The 10,893-nt window shown below is 41.1% G+C and overlaps 1 protein-coding gene across 1 annotated transcript in view; it reads left to right on the forward strand.

The window, feature by feature from the left end:
- The window catches only part of PKP1 (plakophilin 1), a 41,876-nt gene extending 31,607 nt beyond the window's left edge, over positions 1-10,269 (forward strand). The window contains exons 8-13 of the mRNA XM_085307697.1: positions 784-939; positions 1,043-1,219; positions 3,294-3,447; positions 3,971-4,157; positions 8,822-8,906; positions 10,189-10,269. Coding sequence (XP_085163823.1) covers positions 784-939; positions 1,043-1,219; positions 3,294-3,447; positions 3,971-4,157; positions 8,822-8,906; positions 10,189-10,260 — 831 coding nt within the window. The 3' untranslated portion in view covers positions 10,261-10,269. The remainder of the gene's footprint in view (positions 1-783; positions 940-1,042; positions 1,220-3,293; positions 3,448-3,970; positions 4,158-8,821; positions 8,907-10,188) is intronic.
- The last annotated feature ends 624 nt before the right edge of the window (positions 10,270-10,893 follow it).

Genomic DNA, 10,893 nt, shown 5'->3' on the forward strand with positions numbered 1-10,893 from the left:
GGAAAGGAAAGGAAAGGAAAGGAAAGGAAAGGAAAGGAAAGGAAAGGAAAGGAAAGGAAAGGAAAGGAAAGGAAAGGAAAGGAAAGGAAAGGAAAAGAAAGGAAAGGAAAGGAAAGGAAAATGCTCTGCTCTTTTGGGCACAGCTTTTGCCAATAGATCTGTTCCAGCAACACATGCTGAACACAGCTCTTTGAAAACATAACTGCGTGTCCGCATGTTTTGGTGTTGGCTACAGGTATCTAGCAAAAATTCTCCCTTCCTCTTTATACTGGTGTGTGTACTCACTGGCACCCAGGTAAAGCAGGTTTAAAAGCATGTTCTTGGTAAAAATGTCCCCCAATCTGTAGCTATTATTTGGATAAAGTCACTAGAAGTTGAATATGGAATGAGAAAGACTCTCAAGATTTGACATATTAAATTTTTGCCAAGCAGTCCAATAAACCCACCTTCTGCATTCATCCTCTTTTGCTTCCTATTCATCAGTTCAGCAGTGACAGTGGGACCTAATAAAGCTAATTCAGTCAGTCAGTTCATTGAGATCTACAATATCCCATTGCACAGAGCCACAAGGCTCTGTAACCTTAGTTCGTGACTACTCTACCTCCTTTTCCATGTTTGTCTCCCATCCATTGCTCCATTAAGCAGGATCAAGATCTCACACAGTAGAACACCAAAAAAAGATAACTATGTTGGGGTCTATGTCCTCTCCATAGCTATAGCACGTACTACCCTTTCTTTCTACCCAGTGTAATGCTTACATCTTTCTTCTGGGGGTGATTTCAGTCTGTGGAGAATTGCATCTGCATCCTGCACAATCTCTCCTACCGCCTGGATGCTGAAGTTCCCAACAGATACACTCAGCTCAACCACATGGCCMGGAGTGTTTATATGGACAAAACTCTCACAGGCTGCTTCAACAGCAGGAGTGGCAAAATGGAGGTAAGATATGCAGCAGAGGGCTTGGAAATGTGATATTCAGCCCCAGGCATGGGCTGCAAGTGAGTAGCAGGACCTGAACTTGCAGTCTGTCATCTCTCCACAGAATGATGAGTATGGTGTCCCCCTTCCTGAGGAGGATTATAAACCTAAAGGACCAAGTTGGCTCTACCACTCAGATGCCATCCGCACCTATCTGTCCCTAATGGAACACAGCAAGAAGGATGCCACTTTGGAAGCTTGTGCGGGGGCCCTGCAGAACCTCACTGCAAGCCGAGGGCTGGTAAACTCTCCTTCCCTCTCCTCTGTCACTCGTAGGCAAACATATCAGCATCTTACAGTAGTCAGAAAAGAAAACGATCGTTTTAAACCCCAGGGCACTAACACGATTCTTCCCACACCAGGTGGTCCAGCTTAGGTGTTTATAAACTCCAAAGATAGCATCTCATGGGGATCTAGAATCAGTGGAATCAGCAGAATCAATGGATCTGCCCTAGATCTATATTCCTTTTCAGGGGAACCTCCAGATTTCCTGATCTGCCTGTCACAACACTAGCATCTGCTGATRTTGGCTTCCTCACCCCAGGATACTACTGTGGGTGTGCTCAGAAGTGCACACGTGGACAGTCGTSGCACGTGTTAAATTGTCCACAAGAGAGAAAGGACATATGTGTGCAGTCACCTGTGCATGTTTTTATGGTAGGAGGTGGCTCTAATAACAGAGTGGATTGTGAGTGGATTGTAGACCATGCTTACATCGGAGCTACTTACAGAGTACATATCACAGGTGCTCCTAGTCCTCTGGATATGGCAGTGAGGAGGTGACATGGACTGTGCAATGCCATGGGTATTGCAGGGGCTGGAGCATGACAAGTACCACACCGCAACAGCACTTCTGCTTGCAGTACCCGGTATCATTATGGCATGTCTTCACAGGCTGTGTTCACATGGACAAACCTCAGCTTGTCTGTTTGTGTTGAACTTCATCAACTCTAATTTAAATAAGATGGCTAGGTAGATAAATAGATAATTATTTCGTACACAGGAGAGGTGTGTCACGTGTGAGAAGTGTTCCACCCAGAAACACGGAGTGACTCACTGAAGGAGCCTTTGCTGCTAGGATGGCATTAACTTGCCAGTGCCAATYTCCTCCTAGGGACTTTTATTACAAGTCTTTCAATACAAAAATACTTTTGGATTTTTTTTCAGCTTAAGTAAATGGTGCCACTAACAAGAGGGAGGGAGCTTGTCACAGTGTGGGACAGAGGTGATTGGAGAAATGGGGCTGGAGCTATGTACTACATAGAAATSAAAGGGCTTTCAGCAATCATCACACCAAAATGTCTTTTTAGAGGGGGAAGAAAGCAAACAAGCAAAGAAGGCTTTAGTTGGGTTGAAACAACTCCTTTTGACCTTCTGGAAGGGAATAGTTGGCATTTACCAGAATATACAGAAATGTATTTTTCTTTCAAAAGTCTTATTCCAGCTCAGAGCTGGAGTTGGAATGGGTTGCTAGCTTTGTTAACATTTAAGGAAAAGGAAGACTGATTAGAAGCTTGCAAAGGGATGCTGTTAACCCTTAGCTTATAGAAAAGGAGCCTGAATCTCTTCTCAGTCTCAGCTTTACGTATCTCAACCTGCTGGTGTAAATCCGTAACACAGCATATGTGCCTCCTGGAGTGTGGGAGGGGAACTAGAACTCAGCCCAGTGGAAGGGGGTTGCCTTCCAGCTCATTCCCTCCATCCTCTTGTTGCTGTTGGTGGATGTGTGTCACTCTGGTGGTGTGATTATCTCCAGCAGCCTGTCCGATGGTGCAATAGCTGAGAAGGTCAGTTTGAACTCYACCAATAAGTGGGCAACTTAATATTCTATGCTTCAAAATTCATGARCACTTGGCTGCATCAGCTCAACCCAAAGATCCTCTAGATTTACAAAAATTGCGATCTCAGACATACCTTGTTGGCCTTCAGTTTGTTTCTTAAATGTATCATTAATTGTTTCTACTTTGAAGCAGCCTATTGCTTTTGGCATAGTAGGGAGCTAAGCAAGGACAATGTAGATATGAAGGTGAAAATTCTCCAACTACTGAGAATATAAGTTGGGYGAGCAACTGTCCTCTATTCAGGCCTCCAGAAAGAGGACAGAAGTCCCAGTCATATCACAGAGGATGAGAGTGACTTTTCAAAGTGCTTACGAAGAAGAGGGGTAAATGATAAAGTAGATGGGATTATGATAGCAGAAGAAGATATTATATGGATGCCTATTTTATAGCATGGCTGTATTTGGCTCTATACATTGTTCCCATTGCGTTCTTCCTGTATTAGAAGTCATCAGACATCTCTGATCTGTCTCCTAGATGTCCAATGCCATGAGCCAATTGATTGGTTTGAAAGAAAAAGGTTTGCCTCGCATAGCACGGCTCCTTCATTCCAACAGCTCTGAAGTTGTCCGGTCTGGAGCTTCTTTGCTGAGCAACATGTCCCGACATCCTATTCTCCACAAAACCATGGGTAAGTAATTTCTACCACAGAGTATTCCAAAACAATGTCCTGTTTCTACCCTACTAATATCTGCCCACCTCATTTTGTAAACTCCCCAGCCAGGATTCAGCCAAGCACCCAGATGGGACAAAAGGATGTTATTTGTTCTGGCCAAATGGACCATTACAGATGATATCTGCTTTCTTAACAAAAYGCATATTATTGCAAAGTCCACATAAGCATGTGGTATGCTTATGTGCTTATGTATAGATAATGAAAAATCTGCAGAGTCACTGAATTACCACCTGGATGAGTGTTTTGGGAGTTGGACTTCATTACTCCGAGCTATACCATTGCATTTCCAAAGGCTTACAGAACTAATCTTGGCTGCGAAAATCAACATTGGCCATTGTGCTGTTACTGTCTAACATTATTAGTGTCTCTTTCAGGGGATAATACTTCATTCTTGTATTGAATTGTGCTTACTCAAGTAGTATCATTCATTTTTGTTAGGTTTTATTTAAATGTTGATTGGAACATTCCACCTCTTTAGCTCACCAGGTGCTTCCAGATGTATCACGTCTCCTATCATTCCAGTCTGGAAATACCAGCAGCTTTGGAGAGATCATGACATCAGCCTGTTACACTCTGAGGAACCTCATCATGTCCAACCCACATCTGGGAAAGTCTTACTTGACAAGCAACATGATAAATAATGTAGTAAGCCTGTGCCGAAATGGGTGAGTTTGGAGCAGAAGGCATATAGAGCTTCATGTGCAGACATTTTTGAGCCTGTGCACTCTGTGCAAAACTAGAGTAATTCCAGAGCCTCTAGAGCACAGATTCAGAGCACCAGGGACTAAGTAAAACATTCTTCTTTCCCTGTCCTTGTAACTGAGAGTGCTGAAAAGTTTCTAGCCTGTTAGCAGACAGAAGTCCTCAGCACTAATTCCTTGGTAACACATGTGAGCCATCCAGAGTGGGATTTGTAAAGGAGCCTCTGGAAAAGTGCTGATTGAATTTAAAGAAATTCTAAAAGGAATTGTGGGACCAATATCTTAAACTCTGTTAAAATGCCAGCTGTCAGTACAGGGGATATGAAGTATGCAACTTGATGTTGTAGCACCTGGGTTTCTGATACATAGCTTTSTTCAGTCCTTATCATGAAGGTCAGGTGTGAGATTCAAGCACAGCTARTATACTGCCATAATGAGAACCTAATGCATCACAAGTAGTTGGGATTATGCTTATAGTTTTAATGTTCAGGTTTGTTGATCTTTCCATTGGAGCATGGCAAAGATGTGACAAAGACGGAGCTGTGATGAAGCGTACATATATATGTATTTATAAATTTTTCCTCTGGTTTACTCACATATATTCCATGAACAGCAACAACTGAGCAGTCTCAAAATGTTTTACACACTATTTCTCTTTGACTTGGTTTGGTTTTTGGTGGTAGTAATTCCATCCTGCTAGTTGTCCAAACTCCTTACATTTCAATGCAAAAGACTATAAACTCTTGCCATATGATTTGTTCATTTAGGTCCAAATTGGTATTTAACTTATAATGGAACTTACAGTCTTTGACCATGTGTTCTCTTTCCTTGACTTTCGCCTCTCCTATCATCTRTCTTTGCTTTAAAATACCTTATGCAAATAATAGACATTAATAATAATAGAATAGACATTCACATCTGCTCTCTATCATCCTTCGATAAACCACTTACAGCTTGCCACTTGTTTCATGATGGCATAGAGAGTCTCAGTCAATAGAAGTGGCCTCTTTCCTTAGTTTGGACCTCAGCCAAAAACTGTTGGTCCTTTTGCTACTTTTATAGGCTTCCACTCTACTACAAGCCCAATTAACATCAAGCCCTGCCCTCTTCTAAGTCGATGTTCATTGTTTTGAATGATATTAACTTCTGCTTAAAGTCTTGTTTCGGTTCCCTTAGACCAGCTGTCAGCTAATTTGCTACTTCAGCAAAGTATTGCACAACTTGGATTGTACACACTTTAATTGTCTTGACTGTTTTGTGTCATGAGCTTTGTTTTCAATGACTCACTAAACTGTGAGGAGTTACTAAACTCCGAAGATGTTTTCAGTGTGTCCCTCCTATCATTGTTGAAATTCTGAGAAACTCCTCAATTTTTATTATTTCCAAAACTTGAGTTGTTCCTATTACTTCATTATCTATTTCTGTCCCAGAGCATTTTCATCCTGCTACATTCTAATGAAAAAAATGCCAGAAATTTACACCCAAGATTAATCTTTACTTATTCCAACTGTCATTTGAGACTATTCCCATAAAGCAAATGTGAAAGAGGTCTCTCCTCTAGCAGCTTGATCTGCTAATTCACAAATCAGCTTATTTTGCTCACTGTAGAGTCTATGAAGAGAAACAGGACATTTTAGGGTGGGATTTGTCCAGTCCTTCTCCTTCAGAGAGAGCTGAGACTCACTGGCTCCTGACAGTAATGACTAAATCCAGCTCCTCTGCCAGTCCCTGTTGCCTAGTCTAGTTTGATGTCTACAGTGACATYTGGTGTGATGAATCCCATGCTATGAACCTCCTTCTTCCCAGTATGACAGCTTGCAGGAACAGGGAATAGAGAAGGAATAAATGGTGACCAAATCATCATGGATTGGAGAATACCATGCTATGTTGTACCTTGTTAGCGTATTGCAGATTTTTCCCCATTAATTTGCCTCAGTTCCACTGTGGATGCACTTTCCTTGCCTCAAGCATTGTCTTATGGTTGGTTGATGTGTCTGCATAATACCTCCCCAGTACATGCTGCTTCTACATTTTTTAGGCCATTCACCAAACTATTGTTGGGGTTATCATTTTATTGATGCTTCCTGTGGTTATATTCTGAGTTAAAGACATAAACTGTTATACAGTTTTTCTGACAGCTGTGGTTTCTTCTCCTTCCTGAAACATCCCAGTCAGATAATTGTCTCAGTCTCCTGTCTATATACTCATCCATGACATGGGCTCCATAGTGATGCTGCTGTTTGTTCACTCTTTATTATTTTTTTTTTAATCCAAGTTGCCAAAATATTGATTACCCTCCTTTTAATTGGGGTTTCTGAAAAGCAAGCTAACATTACTAATTTATTGTGATATCCTTTCATCTTTCTTTTCCAACTGTCTGAAAAATATTCCTCTGATCATTTTCAAGGAACATTATTTTACTGATAAAATTATCTTTTTTTTTCTCAATAATTTTCCTGACTGCACTAAAAGCTTTTCTCCAAAGTCTCTTTCTATAAATTTAGAATATTGAATTTACAGTTCTCCCAATCCCATTGTCACTGATTTGTTTCAATTTGATTTTCTTTGTTCTTTAAGTTATCTCAGCTTTTCTGTTACACAATTTATTTATGCAATATAACTCTATTATAAAATTTAACCAAGATTAATCTTTGAAGAAAATCAAGTCTCCCATTGATTATTTTCTGTAAGAGTTCTTCTCATCCATGAATTTCCAATTTTATCGTTGCTACCAAAGATTTCACTTTGATATCAATTTTATAAATTTATGACATCCTTGTGGATTCTCYGTTCAAGGCATTTTTTTGGGCATCTCCTGTGTCATGCATAATGTTCTTGATATTCTTATGCTTTGAGGAAATAGATCATTTTCCCCCACTATTTGATATGATTGTACAAAAAAGTCTTTTGTGCTGCTGTCATGCTTTCACTTCCTATCTCCTTCTAATCAGATCCTTGTTTGTGTTTTGAGAAATCAATAGTTTCATATGTTTCATGACTGTTGCCACTGCCACCAGAGACATCAATTTTCTTTGATGTCCTTGTCCACGTTATACACTATTATAGCTATACACTATTACCAGCATTTCCATTCAGGATATATTAGTTTCCGTATTTAAGGTTTTCACCACAGTTCCATCAGTTCATCCTTAATCTATTTATACCTAAATAGTAGCATTAGATGCCATACAAACCAGAGCCAATATTAACCCTTCAAACTAAGAGTGGACAAATTTTTTTGACTGGATTTGGAAACATCTCAAATATCAGGGGCTAGTAATTTCAGTTTGAAAAAAAAATCTATGAGGTACGCTCAGAAGATACAGTCGCATAAAGTGCATATTTTGGAAAATTGCATAATGCATACTTGCATAAAAAGCAAATTTAAGGGGAAACGGTGGGAAATAAGCAAACTTAGAAAAACRGAAAGAAAATCTCTGTGTAAAAAACTGTGCAGGACATTCACTGACYGTCTAATTATAAACACACGGAAAAGCTGCTTTCAGACACAAAATATTTTTAAGGCAGAAAACATCTTTTTAAACACAATCATTCTAATGATAGGAAGTAGGATAGATGTAACTGGAGAAGAGATTTTCCCAACAAAATGCAATTCTTCTGACCCAAAATATTGCTCAAGAATTTCTGATTATCTGCAGCTTCCCCTGATCTCCACACAGTGCCAGCATGTTCAGTCTCCATATGTGATGGTTGAGTGCGATCTGCAGAATCCCTTGGGAGATTATGACCAGGTTAAACTCCTGTTAGGCCAGAAGGTCTTCTGTACCGAATGTTGCATATGCCAGAGAAATGCCCCAAAAATTTACCAAATAGGGCTATGCGCCTGCCATTTTACACTCTTGAGTTCAGAGTTTGCAGGGCCCGGGTTGTTCCTGGTGATGACTTTCCATAGTGTGACATAGTATTTTGAGGACACAATGTTTTGTGTTTGGGAGCTGGGGGAGGTTCTGAGTTTGATCTTGTACTTCTCAGTCACCTGGTTGTGACAGACTGGGACTGTCATGCTAAACCCCGAAGTCTTCCACAGCTAGCCCAGGAGTAGTGATAAGAACCAGCAATGAGTTTTATATCTAGGTGTATGAAATGTTCCAAAATTATAGAAGATACCGTATATGACTCATGGTTTCGGAGCTGTTATGTGAGCAAGTATCCATTAACTTGTGCTGAGTAAGGACTTATGATTACTGTTGTTAGTATTACTAATCTTCAGATGCCTTCCATCCTCACCAGACAACACAGAGCGCTTTCCTGAATTGATGTGATTCACCCATGCAGAGTCCAGAGAGGGGTTGGCACCATTTCCCTTTTGTTTCACTGTTTTCCAGATTTTGCACTCCAAAAATGGCTCTTCAGCTCAACTTAATCTCCTTATTCGATTCAAATTCTTCCCTCCCTTTCTATTAGCCCTGTTTTGGTCCCAGGGGTCATTGTCATATAACATTATTGGGAGAGTAACGAAGATTTTGTTGATGGACCTCCATCAAGACTAGCTAGCCCCTCAGCAAAAGATAGGCTCATTCAAAGACCATTGATAATGCATAGAGGTATCTGTGGGTTGCTGCCCTGTGGCCTTCCATAATTCACTGGGGTTGCTCTCATCTTCCCAGCTCCTGTCCAAAAGCAGCTGAAGCTGCTCGCCTCCTCCTGACAGATCTTTGGTCAAACAGGGAGCTGCAGAGTGTGCTCAARCAGGTAAGGAAAATACTTCTGCTTTTCAGCTGGTGGAAGAAACCTAATCTTGACTCACTCACAAAAACTGGTGACTTTACAAAGATCATGAGAAGTCCAAGGCATTGGGATGCCCAGCAATGCTCTCAGCAGAGGGGCGACTGGGTAAGATCAGAGCAAGAGAGAGTGAGTTGCAATAGCAGCTCCCCGGACTGTCTTTAGAGACAAAGCGAATGACAGCATGTTTGTGTCAGGCAGTGCAATACAGAGAGGCACCCTGGAGCTAGTGCTAGCTCAAGTGGGCTCTGCTGTAATGTAGCCACATTGCTCCAGGAATTGAAGCTGTTGTATGTGCAGGCTCCGTGCTGGGAATGGACCAGGTTCCTTCGTGCTAGCTTGGGAGATCCCTGCATTGCAGTCCATCATGTAGGGTATACATGTCCCAACAGATCTCTGACGATGTTCCTCCTCTCTTTCCCCACATCTTCTTCTGTATCCATAATCCTACTCTGTGGTCACATCATCTTTATAGTCAGGGTAATCTTTTAAAACAAAAAGAGAAGTATTTAGGACTTGTTTTCCTCCCTACAACAGAAACTCCAAAGGTGCAGAGCTGGATGGGGCACTGAGCCAGCCTTCCAGCTCTTCGTGGCTTTCTTTGAACAAGATGGGTTTTTCCAACACACCATCAACAGCACCTGCACAGAGTAAAGGGCCAAATTAAAGTGGAGTAACATCCACAAAGGGAATACCCTGCGGGTGGGAAGATAGAGAGTACCCAAATATCCTTATATTAATGTTTAGGGACTTTCTCCCTAGGAACTTGTGTAGCTTTGCATCAGGCTCTGCTTAGGAGACTGTGCCAGCTCATTTTAATGTGACTGAGTCCCTCCTGCATATTCCAATGATGTTCATTGCATAGGTATACACCAGAAAAGGAGGATGGAAGTTTGCARGGGTATGTGCATCATGCATATGTCTTTTGCCATTTTTTCTGGTACAGGGAATAAGATTAAATAACATTCAGTGCAGTGTTAAGTAAAGGTTTTCTGCATTAAAGCTAGAGAAGTCCAGCTCTTAGCAGATGGAAAGAGATTCAGGGAAGTCCATCAATAAGGGTGACTGTGTATGTGTCAAAGACACACAGAGGTAGAACAGAGCAGRCTGTTTGTACAGAGTATGAAGTACACTTTTTAAGTGAAGGCCAGGTTTTGTGGAACAGGAGGTTCTCCCTCATGACAATGGACTGTCAGTTTTGAAACAACCACGTATTCACTGCACTTCATATGTATCTGCTTTTTTTCAGCAAGGATTTGATAAGAATATGATGGGATCTTTAGCTGGAACAACCTTCAGGACCCTCTCTTCCAGATTCTAGGAGCCTTTGTATGTGTGTTCCTGCTGCAGGTAAGAGTGGGTCCTTAATCATCGAAGAAAGGGAGATTCTCGGGGCAAAGGAACAGTGCATGAGCCACATGAGTTTTTTGCTCACAAACTCCCTAAAATAGSTTTGTGACATTTTTATCAAAATCCTATCAGCCCAAACTGCAAAGTATGTGGTATGTCAAAAAGTCAGAAGGCATGCGGTTCTTAGTTTTAGTGCAGTTGCTGTCCATTGTATGCAGCTGTGTATTTTAGACATGTTGAGCATAGATGCCAAAGAATGGACAAAGCTGCTGGACATGACTATAGCTCGCATGTCTTTGATGTGCACACAATACCCCTCCTCTTTATGGACTGACAGTGCTTTGCTGCTTCTACTTTCTTTTCTAACTAAGAAGAGTAACTGCAGTTTGCTGAATCCTCTCASGTGGGACTTTTCAAAGGAATTTCTCCGAGAGTATTTTCATTCTTGAATTCTGAGAAGTGTTAACCAGAGAGTATCAGTAACATGCAACTAATTCCAGCACTTGCTATTGCACTTGCCATCAGCCTTAAGCATTTTATGATCATTTAAAAATTTGCCCAAAAGCTTCTTGTCAAAATTTGGACCTATACGCTACCATCTGAA

Source organism: Rhea americana, unplaced genomic scaffold, assembly GCF_003343005.1.
Source record: "Rhea americana isolate MKP2758 unplaced genomic scaffold, rheAme1 scaffold_261, whole genome shotgun sequence".
NCBI lineage: Eukaryota > Metazoa > Chordata > Aves > Rheiformes > Rheidae > Rhea > Rhea americana.